Here is an 18,460-nt window from a genome sequence, read left to right as displayed (position 1 = left end):
CATGCTTATAGTAGTAGTCGAAAGCCCTCACGATGAGGCAGATATTGAAGTCCACAGCGGCATACAGAGAGAGAGACGGTCGGTCCTTCGAGGCACAGGAAATGGTTGCGTGTCCAGTGACGACCAATCTCAGTGGAGACCAGTCCAATTCAGGGGCGGCGCGGCGACCGGGCAGAGAGAGGGGTTTTTGGTTCTGACCCATAAGGAGCTCCGGCGCGCGCGCGCTCAAAAGAGGGGATGGTAATCAGTTGCAGTACAGTGTGTGTTATTATCAACAGAGCATGCAGGCGGGTTCAGTGGCAGCGGTCGCAACAAGGGGCGTTGTTGGAGTGGTGGAGGTCAGAGTTGTGCCAGGTTTGTCATACAAGGAGGGAACACAGGGTTGGAGGGCAAAGGGACGATGCGAGCGGGGTTCGGGGTTGTTTGTACAACCGCGGCGGCTGTAGTAGCGACTATGACCACCTTTTTGCACTTTGAAAAAAAAATCTTTTCTTTTTTTATGCGATCTACGTTCGTTTTAGCAAATTTATTTTGTTTGTGAATAATTATGATGCTAATTTATCTTCATAGACGGATAATTCGAGATTCCATCAGCGCACCCTGCATCTCTTTACGACAGTTGGTAATGAAGAAAACTATACGACTTATACCGCGTCGCCTCAGCTGTTGTACGCAGCTCCCAGCCACATCCCAGCTGTATTCTAGCAGTGGAGGGGGGAGGCTAGGCACGCGAAAAGCAGAGAAAGAGAGAGAACAAGCGAGAGAAGCTTGCCCGTGCGCAGACTACGCGCACATAATAACGCGCAGCCAATGTAAATGCCGCCGCCGCCAGGCAAGCAGTAGTGTCCCGACGAGGCAGCAACGCGGACATTGGCATTGTCGCTAGTGTGCGTCTCTCTCTCTCTCATTCGACAACACAACGGGTGTTTTTCTCTCGGAACAAAAGTGAGGTTACCGCGTACAGACATACGTAAATCGACCCCCTAAAATCCAGTGCTGCATCTCGCGATCGCGATGGCTGTAATTCTAGGCGTCCCTCGATCCTAGTAACGCAATAATCATCACATACACAAGTGCGCGTGTGTGCGCGTAAATAAGCGAAAAGGCCGAGATGGTCCTGGCTGCAGTATCGTGAGAGATTTTTCTACGTGTCTATAATCTCGACTGCGTATCGACTTCGAGAGGAGTTAGATAATATACAGAGAGCTACGTGGATCGCCTGGCAGGAGGCTGCGGGCCGCCAAACTGACACACAAGCGTAATATGTCGCGTGGCCCCGTCGTCGCGGATCCCGCTGATGCTACAGCCGAACATGGAAGATGAGGCGGACATCAGAGAGCAGCTATTCCACAACACCGTGCGCGAGTACATCGTGAGTTTTTTTCTTGACATCTCTTATAGTAATACCCAACCCAATTATTAACTGTTGATGGGCTACGGGTCTCCGGTCTGTAACGGATTTTTTGCTGGCTTTTGAGGTTAACGCTGCTTTATTTCCGCCAAGGATGTTGCCGTCGAGAGATTCGTTTCGCAGGAGAGTCCTGTTCCTTTGTGAGCGGAAAAACACGGGATCTTTAACTTTTTTTTTTTTTTCATTTCGAGGTTATTTACCTCTACGATTTCGCAATGTCTCCGACTGCCAATTCGCGATGCTGCGTGTACAGGCACGTGGACGGCTGCGTCTTCTGCAACGTCGTACAGCGGAGATAGGGGTACATACTCCCCCGATAAACAGAGTGGAAAGAAAAATATCTGGAATGAAGAAAGATTTGGCGCGACGAAATCAGCGAGTTTCTCCTTCTTCGAAAGTAGACTGCAAGTTATCGCGCACCAAAGGAATTAGCCTGGATACGATAATTGATTTGGGTAACGAATTGGCGCTTGCAGTTTATCACTCGTAAAGCGTATCCCGTTTGGACTTTTACATCGACGTTCCTAAATCACTGGCTTTAATGAGACCAGGACCGTTGATGCTTTAGAAGAAACAGTGACGTGATTTCGCTCTAAAGCCTCGTCTATGCGACAAAAAAATCTGCTCACGTGTTCGCGTTGCGCTATCGATTTTCTTCCCTCATGTACTGTGTGTCTCTTTGTACACTTACACGTCGCGTGCGCTACCGGATAGCCACCTTTGCCTCTCCCCAGCTGTGCTACAGCCGTCTGCCCTTCGTTCTGTGCCCCCCTTGGTCGACTCGACTCTTAGGATTCGATTGTTTTTAGCGTAAGAATAAGCGTTTATATCGTGAACCACGATACGATACTCCTGCTTTTCTCTTCGCTCCAGTCATGCGAATAATCTGATTTTTCTTTAATTCATGTAAAACGCGACAACTCACTGCATACGACCTCGATCAAATTTTCACGGCGTCAATCGATAGTATGGATTTTTATTAATAATCAGTTCTCCAATCACAAGCTTTTCATACGACGCTAAAGCGCATTAAAAAAAGACACAAACAGCTCGAATTCCGACTGAATCGGATACAGGTATGCGGTAACGCGTCAGGGTTAATGACACCAATGCCATAATCTCACAGCGGAGGGGGGAACGTGCCGGGATTTTTGCCGTTGCCAAAACGCGGCGGCACATTGTTCTCGTTGCCAGGTCTACTTCCCTCTCTCTACTACAATCACAGGAAATCCAGGTCGAAACAGTGGCCTATATGAGCATGCCTAGATCGCGAGTGTATGTGCGATATGTATACGTGTAACCGGTGCCGTTACACAATGTGTTATGCGCGACCGACTTGGAAGTCGAAGATTTAGACGGAAGCGCAGGTAATTTGGAAGAGACGGACTAGAAGCTGATCAATTTTTTTGAAAGACAGATTTGACAATGAAATCTCGAACCGATAACGCGGCAGTGCGCAAACTTCGATAAACATAGATAAAAACAAAATCGGACTTTAAAACTTGGTACTTCGCATGCCTAATCCAGTGCCGTACAGTAGACACCGATTTTATTAGTGTTCAAGGTCAGGGACGTTCCTCCCGCGTCGGAAGCCGCAATGATCCCGCGAGAAAGAGATTACGGAAAATCGCGGCGTAAGTGCCCGAATTCGTTAGCCGCTTATAATACGTATGTTAATCGGCGTTTCAAGTATGCGCCGTCGCGTTCTCAATGTCGACGATAGTGAAAGGTCAGCGAACAGTTTAAGTATGGTAGATAACGGAGATTTGGGGGACTTTTTTTATTATAGCTGGCGACGGTTCAGATTCATTGTTCTATAATGTTTGCTTTTTACAAAATTTTCAAAATACTTCCATCAATTTTTGGGCTTCACATAATGATGCGATCGTTGCATAGAGATTGACAAGGGAGCTTTAGCACGTGAGTTAATTGACGTGCGCTGAATTTTTGATAACAGATTACAGCTATCCTGTATTGATAAAGTTCCAGAGTTGCTATGCGCTCAAGTGTTTTTTAAAGAGTTTGCTCGCGAAACGTCTCGCTGCGAATTCATTGTTGTATTTTTCATACTATATCGGGCTGAAAGCCAACGATATATCGCAAGGTTTTATCCGTCATAATAACATTTGCAATAAGACTACAATTTTTTTTTTTAGAATTCTTACGAGCTCATGGAATTAAAATAAAGCCTCGAAATCCCACTTTCAGCACACTTGCGAAATTTCTAAATCCACCGCAGAACAAAATCGTCGAGCGCAAAATCGTTGCAGCTAAAGAATCCATCCGCGCTCGAGGAGAGAAAGAGAGACCGGTCAAGCAGCCGAGCGAGAGCCTCGAAAGAAGCAGCGCTGCAGCTTGTGGAATTCGCGCTCTCGCGCCTCTTATTTTTAGTATAGTCCAATTCGATTCTATATTTATTTTTGTTCGCTTTGTATTTACACTCGTTCCTCTATTTGTTTACACTCGTGTCTCTATTTCACGTTGATACACGAGAAAACCGCGAGAAAAATAGCGTGCGGCTTTGTTGTATCGCCGACGAGGTGTCATTGACCAGTCTCTGCCTCGACGATCGTGTGCGTACCTGATGTGCGAGTCTATTTTTAGTCGTACCTTTTTCTGCAATTTTTCGCCTTCTTCGCTACGCTGATGCTTTATACGTGCGATTACGCGCGCGCAACTGGCACGCTTTCGCAAGTGGATCATTGTTTTACTTCTCTCTGCAGATATTTGTGTAATTGCCGGAGGATGCATTTCGAGTTCTCCAAAGTGTTTGCTTTTGTGAAAATCGGAGGAGAGAATGTTGAAAGAGAAACTTGCGAATACGGCCTCCTCTTTTCTTTTTTTTTTTGTATTTTGAACAGCGTTAATTAGCGTTAATCTATTGGTACTACGCTATCGAATAAACTCGTTCAATCGATGTTTTCTAATTAGGCGCATAATTCAGACACAAGCATTACGCGTTTCACTGGCAATTTTCGTTGTCCTATTTCCACAATACTCATGTAGACACACGTCGATCGACGTCGTGCAGCGCTTTCTCGCCCGACTATCGCATCAACCCGGGAATGCTTGATATAAACCGCCGTCTCTTTCACGAATGAGATTTCTTGTAATTCTTTGTCTAATGCGTGTCCCGAGACTCATAGTTTTATGTCATTCTGGGACGAAATGAAATTGCACTTTGCGAAGAAAAATTAAAGATTCCGACGGGCAAATTCGAGACCAAGCCATTCCGGAAGCCGGTTTCAGGTCCGGAAGCACGTGACTTTGATCAACGCATAAACGCGCGACGACAGATTATGCATCGAAAAGAAGGCCGTCGCATGTATATGACGGAACAAAAAACGAGAGGAGCGCCTGCTGGGCTCGGCCTCTCTTTTGTTCCGTCAACAATAATCCCCCAGCAGCAGACACACATACTATGTAACGCGTCGCGCGCAAAGTGCATACTTTCAACTGCAGTCCATTGTTTATATCGACTATATCTCTTGTATATCGCATTTCGCTTGGAATGACGAATCGGACTCGGCATTAGAGAGAGATGATGATTGAGTCGCGCGTTTCGCTGTAGCAGCAGCGTCTAATGCGCGCGGCCTTGTTTCGTTTTTTGCAGCTTGCACGCGTGAGAGTACAGCAGTGCATACTTGTGTTTACGCGATGAATCGGGGCCACGGAAACGAGATTATTCGCTTCTTCTGGAAACGTGTGGATTTTCCCTGAAAACGATTGGTTTCTTTTAACTTTTTAGGGGCATACCGTGCTTGTTACCGACCGTCGGTAATGTGCCTTAAATTAGCTTCGTTCTTTGAACGGGAAAGTACTCTATCGCATTTTTAAATTTACCGAGCAAACGTGAAAAGACTCATTGCGCTAAAAAGCTACGTCTACTCGTTATACATCAGAAGCACGCGAGAGTCACACACTCGACATCAAGAGTCTGAGGAAGGCTCGGAACTCGAGTGTGTTTATTCAAGCCAAACCGTCAGTCCTGCGCTTCTTTTTTCTCGTGTATTATAAGCTCTTCAGGAGAAAAAAGACTCGTAATAACGAGTGTCGTTCCGCACGCGGGAAATCAGTCATTGTCTCTCTCCTACTTCTCAAGCCACCGTATAAAGTACGTGACGCTTATCGATCATTGTCCTCGCGATGACGACCAACACGTGACAGCGATGCGAAACTGGATTATGTTCTCGTGCAGTGCAAGGATTTTCAGTCGTTGATCGGCGTTAATTAGTTTATAACTGAGAGAACTTCCTTACCTATAAGGATTTTTATTCGATCGATAAATAAATTAACGGAAGGGAATAATCGTTTGACTTTGAAATAGCTGACTAGACAGTATATCAAACTTTCTTCTAGTGAATAATCCATTAAAGAATACCTATGTCATCCCTATCTCAATATCGCATAAGTCAATAAACTAACAGTCCGCTGCGATGCAATAAATATCAATTGCACTCAATCGCCGATTATCTACAGCAGCCGAGTCCATATAAGCTCTCAGTAAACAAAGCTAAAACCGATGTGCTTTTCAAATCTCCGACGACTGACAGACGCTACTGTAGCAACTCACTCCCGTTTCGAAAAACTAAAATTAGACATAGTCAATCTTCCATCTCGGTGTGATACAACCTATCGTTATAGATGACATCCGAGGAAGCTCGCGAAAAGGAAACCCGGCGGGATTTCCGTGTACTCGCTCGTGTTGATTTTTTTCCATTAATACGTGGCGTGTGTGGCATCAGCCGTGTATAATATAGGCGCATCCAACGCTTGGCCGCTTGTTACGCGAAGCGAGACGCACTCGATCGTGTATACGTATAAGTACGTATACCTCACGTGTGCGACAGATCGTCGCGCCGTTACGGGTGGCGAGTACGGGAACGCGATACAGTCGGCGCATCATTTTTTATTATTCGCGATGCCCAAAGCCTAGTTTAAAGTTAAACCGATAACAATCATGTGAAACGTTTGTGCGCTATAAAATTTAATCGAAAAAATTATTAACGGCTGTTTGATTCAAGCATCAGCATTCTCGACTCAACGAAATCTCTAGCTTGCCTTAGTCGAGTCAAATATCTGGGCAGCACTGAAATACCCACTGATAAAGTGCAACGTCGCAAGCAGTCGTCAGAGAAATAATTTTAGCAGCTGTTCCTTTGTGTTGTGTATCAATCGGCAATAGCATACGCTTGTATTCAGAGGTGCACACACTGCGAATTGATAACGAGCTTTCCGTTACTTATCTCTCCGCCCCCCGCTCTTTCGCGTCCCGGGATAAAAAGTATTTAACGAGCAACTTGAATAGCTCTACGTTTTATTTGCTCTTGCGGAATATAGATAACAGCGTACACGTGTACAAATTTCAATGCGAATTCATTCAACATTTTTTGACTTTATACTGCACACGCGAGCAAAAATAAATCAACGGTTCATTTTCAATCATCGCGAGCATATAAATAGCCATGACATTCGAAAGATAGCAGGTTGCATAATAACTTTTACTTCGATCACCATCTACGTCATATATAATTGTATTCTTGCAGAGGCGAAACGATAACGCCGAAGAACCGCGAAAATGCAAATCCTTCGATTGTATACACCCAAAGAGCGCGAGGCTTGTGTGCAAAACGATAATAAACCAAGGCAGGCTGGATAAATTGCTCTGATGAGTACGTTTTCGAAGCGTTGGCTGCCTTGCAGCATTCGGGGTTTATTTTACTTCGCATATCAATCGTCGGATCTTGGGAATTAAAAATATTGATTGTATTGATCTTGTTCAGAAGTACAGTCTCGCATGCAACGAACAGTAATACGTGAAAAATGAGACTCGTACGTTTTACGCCAATGCAGAGGTTTCACGCTGTTAGAATATTCGTGTTAGATTCGAACTGCGTAAAAAATGTTAATTTCCAATTCGATCCGAAGATAGAATAAATGAGGCCATTTAAATGTAAATTCGTGCAATAGAAGAGCGCACCTATTGAAGAATTCAGCATAAATCAATTCACCTGCCCGCTACAAATCTATATTCTAATCGTAACCTTTCTTTTACATTTCCTATTGAATTGTGGAAGCTAATGATCGGAGGAAAAACTGTTGAACTTGTAATTACACCGAGCGATGACTAAAACCAAAATTATGCAACCCAACGAGTGCTGCGCATGTGTCGTCAAACAAACGCCAATCGAATTTATTGTTAATTAAAATTTATGACTTTCGGCGCTTACGTAAAGCGATACGTACGTACGAACAGCTTGGAAAATGAAGCAAAAAGTTTTACTCGTATTCCAGAGAAATATAACCATTGCGGAGATAAGGATCATTAAAAAAAAATTAATCTCAGCTCTTCTATAACGATCATTTATATCTGGCAAATTCGCAAATAATGCTCGCGGCTCTCATTCACCTCAGCCGCAGCACGACACAAACGCATCGCAATTAAAAAAAAAAACGCAATGTACAGGTTATACAAAAATATAAGTAGCCGCGAGCCACGTCAGCGTTCATTCATTCCCCGTTTACGCTCGCAAAAAAGCGTCACTTTGCGGAAAAAACAAGCTCGCATTAATAAAGCGCAACAGCTAAATTAGCCCGGTGAAAGATATGCCAAATAAAAGTAGGCGCCGATATAGTGAATTTCGGTTGCACGCGCTCGTAAGTACACATATCGTCGACGATCCGACTGACGTAACGTCTTCCACGTGTCCCTGGCAGTGTGGCTACATGCGTGTATATATACGTACACGCGCGATACACAGGTTGTATTGCGCCTATCTACCGGCAAAAAGAATCGGGCAGCCCAGCAAGTGGGGGGATTAACGCGGAAGCCCGCGGAAGTATAGCAGACGGCGCAGCCAATGTTTACTGTTTGCACTTTGCCGCTCGTTCATGCGATTGTTTTCACGGAGAGCCGTTGGAATGTACTTTGATCTTTATTTTATGCTTATATCACCAAGCTCAGAACGTTTTTCGCCGTCGATTCTTCTGTGTTGCCGTCTTTTAGAACAAAGCCGCGATTTACAAGGTCTCTCTCTCTCTTGATGCATTACGAGAATCTCTATTTCGAGCTTCGAATCAATTGATTTGTAAACAGATCTACGTTTATAAGCACTGAAGTTTACGATCTTCTATATTTTTACTTTTTCCTTATATTTATTAGCTAATGTCAAAATTACAATAATATTCCAAGTATAAAGACATCCACCAATAAATGCAAACAAAGAGCACCTGGGCTACGCTCAGGCCAAACAGCAAGCACGTCCCATCATCAAGCTCGAAACATTGTTTTATTTTTAAGTTGCGGCTCTATATACCCAAGCCCCTCTCGGGGGTCACGATGAGTCCAGGTCATACGCTGCTGCTGCTGCTGCTTATAAAAGCGCGGAGTCGCTCTCTCGACCTCCCTTGACGCTAAAATATTTATAGCCTGCGACGCGTACATGTTTCCATCTCTCTTTCTCTCGGCGACGATTTGCATGCCGATTGCCATTGTCTTGTCTTTCTTTATCTCGAGCTCGGACGGACGGGTTACGCTCGCATAGGTCGGCTGCACCGGATGAGAGCTATTCCAATGGACTGTCTGTGTGTGCTATTAACTGGTTGCTTTGTACGCTCGTCTATCCTTCGAACTCCATACAGCCAGTATATTGCCTTTCGTCTGCATACATATGTATACATACGTAATCGCGACGAAGAAACTGCTAATTCGATTAATGGGAAAACTAATTCAATCAATCAAAATTTGATTATAGTTTTTAACAAAGTAGGCTTCCTCTCCTGCTTTACTTTTTCAACGAGCAAATGTTGCGCAAAAAGCGAGATCCAACTTCGTTCATCCGAGAGAGAGAGAGAGAGAGAGAGAGAGAGAGAGAGAGAGAGAGAGAGAGAGAGAGAGAGAATATCTCGCACGCGCTAGAAATGCGTTTCGTAACGACAGCTATAGGGGAGAGCAACGCACCAATGAGTGCAGCGCAACTTGCCGTTGCTGCATCTCCGAGAGACTCGACTTGGATCAGATGCCGTGCGCTTAGTGTGACGCGTTAAGATGGGTGATGCACTTTGAAGCATATATTGCGTATTTAAATAGATGTTCATTTGAATTTCTCGCCTGAAATAATGTGTAACGAGTGCGGCTCGTGATTTTGATATGACGATTCATTTCTTAAGAGATGGGGTTTTTGAGATTTTCTTGTTTGTTTTAATTCTCGCAGTGCAATGGCTACAATTAATACGAATTATCGGCGTATGGAAATCAAGCTATAATGCATAATTTAGTTGTATAATCAGTAATTTATTCATCATAACGTGCAAATTGAAGGATATGTATGCTCGCTTGATAAAGTAGTTTGTTTTTCTCTAGACAAGTAGCGGCAGAAAGAGGTCGCATTTATTTCAATCAATGTAAATAGCTTATCCAAATGTTGTATATATCAGTAGAAGAGTCTACAGCCCGATCATGCGACGATCGTTGAAGCGGTCGATTCAAGCTTTGCAAAGCTCTCAGCTGATAGCGAATAGATCGTCTTCGGACTACTGTCGTTCACAATGAATCTATTGTACAGCATGTAGCGTTTGTTTACAATCACACAACACGACATCGTAATTTCGATCTGATATTTTCAAATGCTCTCTGCATTTACACGCGATAAGCTAAGGATTTTCCATCACAGTATTCAATTGTTTACCCCCACCCACGCGTGGTAAACTCCTAGAACTTTAGCAGCCGTGATACTATCGTCCGTTACCATTGGTTGACGAGTCAAGTGTCTCGAGGGTATCAGGGGTGTAGAATTCGTAAACGCAGCTCTCAGTCTCCACATAGCTGAGCTCGCTGACACTATACTATGCTTTCTAGCATTCCTTGGTTGCTAGACTGAAAACTGCGGAGAAATAGTAAGTAAAGGTTGTTTCTTTTCAACAAACAGTATTTTCACTATGCTCGTAAAGTAATTTTATTAGAACGAGGAAAATGGCGTTTATAGCACAGTGTGGCTAAAATCTGCTGTTAAGTCACGCCTATCTGTGACTAAAGTAGTCCTTTTTTACAAGGCGAGACTTGCGAACTTTAGCAGTCTGTGCTATAAAATTTTATACGATACTCTTGACTTAAAATTTAAGTCACACGTATCGTAATGTACTATTAGTACTACTACTACTATTAGTACTACTACTACTATTAGTATACTACGGCACATCCCAAATCGTTGTTTTTTCAGTGATCTACATCTGGGGGCTGCCGCACTTCTGGTCGTACGTCCTCCTGTCTACAGAAGCAAACTATTGCACACCTGACTTTCCAGTTCCTTCAGAAAAGCAGAAAAGGAAGTTCTCTAAAAACAGCAATGAGATGTAGACTGCTCTCAGCGAATCAGTCCAATTAAATCAACCCTGTCCATCTTCGCTGATTCTGGTAACTGAGTTTCTTAAAAACCACAGCAATATGCAAACCTTTAAACGACATCAGGATCACGGACAGAGCTGCGATAATCAGCAGCATAGTCAACTACACTACCTACTGTCACATCCGACGCCCGTAATTCAGTCCGTGATCAACAACAACTGTATGCCAACTGAACACCGCGTGTCGACCAAACGAGGACAACAAGAGCAACAACAGCATCAGCTGCGACATCAGCTGCCACTGACACCTATAGCCGAGCTCTGCAGAAGCAACGACAAAGTAAAGCGCCAAAAAATGCAAGAGAAGCATCAACAGAGTCATGTCGATAAGCAGAGTGGAGAACAGCCTTGTATGTTGTCAGCGATGGCCATGACCGAGGTCCCTAAATACCACAACGACTTTGAAAATTTTCCACGTGAGCCAGTCCAGCAACAGCATCTACAGGACCAAAGTAGGATTATCACGTTCGAGGAGGAAGTCAAAGCAACGACAAATCAAACTGCCATCAGCAATAAGCTAATGCAAGACCAGAAGCAACAGCTGCAAAAAGCTACGCAGCGCCGTATACTGCAACCCTTGCTCATAACCGATATTCTGGCCAGTATGCCACCTCTGCCACCGGAGAAAGACGTGACACCCGGAATCATACCAATTTTACTGAAAAAGTCCACGATAGCTATGTCGGTCGCGGACAAGTGCCGACTTTCAGCGGACGCGAGCAAAATACCACCTCCTCGAGTGCCTTTTTGGAATGATGTTAACCGCAAAAGTGAACAACCGGCTACAAAGGCTATTTGAGAACAAGGCTTATGCTATGTGTTTTAAGATTTTTAAGAGCGCGGATTTTACGTAGATTTAAGGTCGAGAAGTGCTTTCCACTCTGGATAAGCTACTTCTCTGTGACCCCGCCATTTCGGTGTATTTGTGAATATGGCTCCTATTGTTTTATTCTCGCGAATAGCCCATATTTTTATTTTATATTCTTGACCGTCTATATTCATATGAAGCGCGAGAGTATAATAGCACATTGTGCTCGCTTTCGGGATTATTTTTTGTACAAAAATTTTAAACGACGCTCAGTGTTTGTCAGTGACAAAACAAACAATTCTTGTTCCTCGTTTGACGCATTCGTCATTAGCCGTAAGATTATTGGGGCTTCGACGTACGTGAATTTTCCTGGAAAAATCATAAATATCATATGCTAATATATATATAATATCATATAATATTTATGGCTTATATAAGCCATTTCCAATCTGTAAACACGTATCACTCGAAGCTCGTACATGCAGTCGAGTAGTTGTCAAAGTGTGCGTGTCGCAAAGTTAACAGTCGTCTCTCGATATGGAAATTCAATTGTCCGAACACAGAGCAAATTGTTTTATTAAAAGTATCTCTATGAAAAATACATTCATATAAATACACGAAAAATTCTCCCAGCAAAGATTGCATCAATTTTTTTTCCAAACAAACCCACTGCCACTTTCAGATACCTCGCAAAGTGTCGCATCTCTCTACGTGGACGCGCAGCCGGTAGCCAACGTTTTCAACCAAGTGACTCTCGTCTTTCGTCACTCGCGTTATCGTTTGAACAACTTCGTTTGTCAATATGTTTTTCCAAAGCGAAACGAAAAATAGCCATTTAATTAGGACTCTCGCGCGTGCATGCAGCCCGTCATACCGTTTAAACTTGCGCTGACACGCGAGCCTCGCCTCTGCCGCGCAAATAAGTCAGATCGATCACCCCTGTACAATGCTTTGCAAAGTCCAAGCCAAGTCATGCTTCGAAGCAAGAAAAATACCAGACTATTCGAGGCACCCCTAGGGGGGTACCCGTAGCCACGCGAACAAAACAGCTGCATCTCGATTACTCCCCGATTGTAATTCAAATTTTAATCTTCCCTCTCAATTTTCAGATCTTCCTGCTGCTCTTCCTCATCCTGTACATATCGAGCTACGCGCTGATATCGCGCTTCCGTTGGCGGGGCGGCGAGGATTACTTGGACACGGACGAGGATGAGGCTACGGTCTACCGGATCAGCCTCTGGCTGTGCGCCTCGGCGTTGGCCGTCTCTATCGGCGCGGCCCTCCTCCTTCCGGTCTCCATCGCCAGCAACGAGGTGCTCATACTCTACCCCAACAGCTACTACGTCAAGTGGCTCAACAGCTCTCTCATACAAGGTAATGCTCGTGTCTTGAAGCTCGCAACGATCGGTTGCATTATTTTTAAAGCTCTACTAACGTGCTTGGGTTTGCAGGTCTATGGAACCTCATATTCCTCTTCTCGAACATGTCGCTCTTCGTGTTCCTGCCGTTCGCCTATCTCTTCACCGAGTCTGAAGGCTTCGTCGGCTACAGGAAGGTGAGAGAACGTTTTGTCTATGTGCTCTGGATTGAGGCAGGTTTGATTGATCGTAAAATTTTCTGATCATAGGGCGTCATGGCGAGGGTCTACGAGACCGTGACAGTATTGTGCCTGCTGGGAGCGATGGTTCTAGGCATGACGTACATACTATCAGCTGTTCTGGACCGTCAGAAATCCAGCCTTCACACGCTACTCAGTAAGTATTCCAGTGCGATCGTGTGCTTGAAGATTTTATTTTTATCGGTAACGTTCTTTTGCAGATTTATGGAGTTACTACCTGCCGTTTCTATACTCCTGTGTGTCCTTCGTGGGTGTAGTCATGCTACTGCGTAAGTAATCGACCTATCATTTAAAAAAAGGTCGTTTCGAAGAATTAAACTCACGTTAAAATACACATTTTCAGTCTGCACGCCAGTGGGATTCGTGAGACTGTTCGGTGTGGTCGGATCCTTCCTCGTCAAGCCTCAGTTTCTGAAGAATTTGGACGAGGAGTTCTTCGCCTACAGACTGGAGGAAGACTGCATCAAACGAAGGTAAATTCTCGCTCGGCTTCGTACCGTGAGTGAGTAGCTGCTGTGCTAAAAATGAATCCTCGTCCTTGTTAAATTTTCAGACTAGAGAACGCGAAAGCGACGGGCAAGTCGTACGTGTCCCCAGTTCCAATGTCACCGGCTGCGAGCAGCTACCAAGCGGCGTCGGAGGAGCCGCTCTGTCCAAGCCCGAGCTTAATGTGTCTGCGCAACGGAGCACTTCAGCGCGGTCTGGCCCAACGACTCGAGGATATACAGATGCGCAGGCATACGCTCGACGAGCAGCGGCGAACCTGGTGGGTCAGGCGTACACTTCTCTATCCCAGCTCCATGCTCGCGCTGCTGCTCTTCTCGGTAGTCACCGCGTTTTTGGCGGTGCAGAATACACTGCAGCTGCTCGTGGGTATCAAGGCATTGCCTCTCAGTACTAGGGTGAGTTTTGTTAGACTACGTTCAATTGTTTACGTACAGTGCGATCCGCAAGCGTCACGGTTAAACAACGATATTAACATTGCAGCAATTCACGTTGGGTATCAGTTCACTGTCGAAACTGGGGCCGATCGGCGCAACGATCGAGGTAGCGGTGATCCTCTATCTGGCAGTGACCAGCGCCGTTGGCTTGTATACGTTGCCAGGTGTCAGGCTGGTTCGGCCCAGGCTTCATTCCACGCCGCTTACCCACCTCATCGCTAACTGCGCCCTGCTGCTCATTCTTAGCTCGGCCTTGCCGCTTCTCTCCCGAATACTCGGTTAGTTTACAAGAGTATTTTTTTTTTTAATATATTCGATGTAAATGTGAAATGCATGGTTACTCTAAAATTAAAATCACTTACTTTTATAGGCATGACGAACTTTGACTTGCTGGGTGATTTCGGACAGATCGAATGGCTGGGCAGCTTCAGGCTGGTGCTGCTGTACAACGTGATCTTTGCCGCGGCGGCGATCGGCTGCCTCGCCACGAAATTCACAGCGACGGTGCGCAAAGAAATCTACGCAAGACTGCGCAGTAGCCTCCTCGGCATCTTCAGGAGAAAGCGGATCGTCGTCGCCGCAGCCACACTATCATCCAAGGACGACTAGACTGATTATTGCAACCTCCACTCGGCCTCTCCCTCTCTATACCCTCGTTCTGAAATTCTCACAGCTTTTATTGTTGGCTTTGTCGTGGATAGTTGCAAGACTTACCGATTCTCTCTGCATACAAATCGTAAATAATACTGACACTAATGTGATTTATGTTGAAAAGTCAATGCACTTACAAACTAGCATATTTTGTTCGGAGGTTCTACGATTTTCATATGAAGTGATGAAAATTATTAGGGAGAAGCGAATCTCGGTAATAAAGGCACGACACGAAAAAAGGTAAAATCTTTTGCCAGTTTGCTACAGCCGGGGCAAAAACGAGGATTAGTTTGCGCGCGGTTTCTTTTTTTTAGAAATCATGCGGACGTCAAATTCATTAAAGTTAGATAGCATATTAAAATTATATTGCTAAGACTCAAACTTAATGTATTTTATTATACCGCCGTAGTTTTTAAATTATTTCTTATACATATGAAATAAATTTTCTTTTATAGAAACAAATTTTGATGATTTTGCTAGCAAAATATTTTTTAAAGCACGTTTGGACATCTTTCATGTTTTAAAATGTTTGAGTGAGTTTATTTCGAAATGCGTCAGGTTTCTTTATCATACACGATCATAAAGCGAATGACAAATGTATTTGATGTATGTGCATTTTTCAAGCACCTAGAAAGATGTCCATTTTTGTTTGAAAACAGTTTAGTAATAAAGAAGGTAACGCTATTTTTAAAGATCATTTCTAAAATTATTTTCAAAACATCTATTAAAAAAATATTGTAAACAATTATATAGGGACTGAATAAGTCAATGCGTTAAATTTGCGCTACTACCAAATTATAAGCAATATATGTTTGAAGCGATGCTGAACCTGAACCTGCATGATATCTGATCACGCCTTTATTTACAGTTTGATACACGAAACCTAATTTTTGATTATGACTGCACTAATACGTAAAATTAAACTTGTATTATATGTTTTGTAATTAGATTTTCATAAATATTTAATTTAATTGCATTCGAAATCTAAAGATAAAGCCAGTTATATATTTGTTAAAGGTTTATAAAATTCAGTAATGGATCTCTAACCGTCAAGCTATTTCACTATAAAAATGAACAAATTTTATGTAAATAGCGGTTGCTATTCAAAATTAACATCAGATAAGTCACTGTTTTCCAAGTGTGGTTTTGCGCATATAGTTGTATGAATTTTCTTGTATTGTACTTTTGTACAATGTGTTTGTAATTCTTGACTCAATACTCAGTCGAAGAATTAAACGTTTTCTTATTATCGGAAGGTTGAACTATGTGTCAGCGAAGTATAGGCAGAAGTAAACTATTTTATGAGAAGAATTCTTCAGTCAAGTGGAGTAAGTTTTCGATATGAATGTATCATATGAATGACATATTTATTATGTAATCGATATTTTAATAGTTATCTATGCAAAATACAACAACAGCTATGATCAATAAAAAAGCTCAGTATTTGTGATAAAACAAAATTACACATCAAGTGATTGTCAAATTTAGAGAATTACTGTCAGTGTCTATTTTCGTTACTGCAATTGTAAAATAGCTTAGCCAACTTACTGAACGTTCATTTTTTATCTTTTGCCAGCTCTGCAGATAGTGCTAATATGTAAAAACTTTATAGAAATAAGCTTTCTTTGAACAAAAAGACCATAACTTTGAATGAAGTGATGCATTATTTTTGAGGAACCCATACATCTCAACGCCTCGTGTAGTCTTGTGAGCGAACGTTCGACAAAACATTCTCCTGTAAATAATGCCTAGATTATTTATGTAGCTTGCGAAAGGCTGTATAAAAATACAAGAGTCATGTAAACCATGATAGGAGCGTTTTTGAAATAAGCTTTGAAAAAATTGTATGCATAATTTTTTTTTCTTTTAGCATCTTTAACGACAGACTCGGTACATTGAAGCGACTGTCAATGAAGCGAAGCAAAATGCATTTTCAATGCATGACGACTGCATACGTTAAGTATAAGCATCGAAAGTTACAAGGTCGCCTTCCTCCCCTCGTTTTAGAATTATTGTACAGATTGAGCATACTAACTAATGATCCTGAAAAAATATACGTTTTTAGTAGGTAAGCGACCTTGTAATTTTCTGAGGATATTTAGGTCCTTAAGACCTGGTAGGTAATATTGAAGGATTAAACGTTCCGCGAATATAATATACGAAATAAGTCTGTTTGAATATTTTGCAACAATGTTATGTGATATGTTATCTCGTCAAGAAGACAATACCTTAGCAAGTGCACTTTGCACTAACAGATTCACTAATAAAGAAAGCTGTCATCCACCCAAAGTACTGAAAATAAATTTTATTCTAAAAAATTTTGTTCTTCGTTCTTCATCTCCTCAACCGAGCAATCGAGTACAATCTTGACTTACACTCACAGGAAAAGGATCGCAAGAGAAGGAAAAACCAAAACGCAATGAATTCAGATTGATAATAATCGTTAATATATTTTATCCATGTGACACGTTAGAAAGAAATAATCGCAAATTTGTGTATCACATGTTCGTGTCAATGTTGAATAAATCGATGTCCTTACAGCAAGCATCTTCCCTTGTTCTGCTTCAAGTATGCACCCTGAAAAATGGCAAAAATGAAATAGTATCGCAGTCGTCCTAAAGATTCGATTGGCTGCCATTGCAGGAAAAAATACTAATACTCAACCAACCCCGCATTTGACGAGTTCCTTGGGGTGCCTGAGGTACTGCTTGCAATCGGTAGCGGCTTCTTTGAGACAGTTAGCTGCGGCCTTGACGAAGACTTTGCCGATCACACGTGCTCCTGCAGCGATCAGCTGTGCAGGCAGGAAATAAAATTGCAATATTTACAATTTTTATGGACTTTATTGACTCAAATAAGAATGTTGTCTTACCGGATTCCTGTCCTCGACATCGGCGTCCTCCTCCTCCTCAGCTCGTACAGCGACGAGGACCAAGAAGAAGATGGCAAATAAAAGGAACAAGAAGCGAGGGAACATTTTGGTGGTTGTTTTTTTTTTCGATTTAGTTGAGTTACCGAAGAAATTCTCTGTGGCACTGGATACCGGTTGTGGCGTTGGTTTGCTTTTTTATAGGGAAAAAGCTCGAACGACTTTCCTTCATTAGGACTAGCTTATCGGGAAAGAGTCCATTTAATGTATAATTACCGATTCTCGATATTGGTATCGTGTACGCGGCGAGTTATCGGTCTTTGCTCATGATGATTGATTTTGCGAGTACAGCAGGTGATAGAATAATGACTGTTCTATTACTTATTATACTTGTCAAGTCCTTTTATGTAAATATGAGCTTTATATTATTTTAGAACTTGTAATGTTTCAGGCGATTATTTTTCAATCATACGCTGCCAATAACATAACGAATATCAGAATTTGCTGCATTTTAAAAATGGATGTTTATTGTTAAAAAAAATATGTATTTGTCGAAGGTGGTATTGGCGATAGGGAAAGTATTCGCCGAAGTATTTATGCAGCGTTTTCTCGTAAAAAGTTGGATTTGCATAGAAAATTCGAAGACATCGATCAGCCAACCATCAGCGAAGTGCAAAATTTCTCGGTATAAATATCGCTATGTCCCGGCTACACAGCCAAACGCAATTTTCCACGGTAACTTCGATCGTCGTCGAGAAAT

At 42.8% G+C, this 18,460-nt stretch overlaps 2 protein-coding genes across 2 annotated transcripts; both read left to right on the top strand.

Annotated features, from left to right (window-relative positions):
- The first annotated feature begins 742 nt into the window (after nt 1-742).
- LOC100121645 (protein Lilipod) lies at nt 743-17,149 on the top strand. Its single transcript, XM_008204510.4, has 9 exons — nt 743-1,372; nt 12,731-12,995; nt 13,073-13,176; nt 13,249-13,375; nt 13,440-13,508; nt 13,583-13,712; nt 13,793-14,141; nt 14,227-14,458; nt 14,551-17,149. Exons 1-9 carry the CDS (start codon nt 1,298-1,300, stop codon nt 14,787-14,789), a joined length of 1,590 nt encoding a protein of 529 aa, XP_008202732.1. The 5' UTR covers nt 743-1,297; the 3' UTR covers nt 14,790-17,149.
- On the top strand, nt 9,694-12,258 carry LOC100680502. Its single transcript, XM_003425458.5, has 2 exons — nt 9,694-10,306; nt 10,630-12,258. The coding sequence occupies exon 2, from the start codon at nt 10,854-10,856 to the stop codon at nt 11,610-11,612; it is 759 nt and encodes a 252-aa protein (XP_003425506.1). The 5' UTR covers nt 9,694-10,306; nt 10,630-10,853; the 3' UTR covers nt 11,613-12,258.
- Nucleotides 17,150-18,460: the final 1,311 nt, after the last annotated feature.

Source organism: Nasonia vitripennis, chromosome 1 (genome assembly GCF_009193385.2).
Source record: "Nasonia vitripennis strain AsymCx chromosome 1, Nvit_psr_1.1, whole genome shotgun sequence".
Taxonomy (NCBI): domain Eukaryota; kingdom Metazoa; phylum Arthropoda; class Insecta; order Hymenoptera; family Pteromalidae; genus Nasonia; species Nasonia vitripennis.
This window is presented reverse-complemented; position numbering and strand designations above follow the sequence as displayed.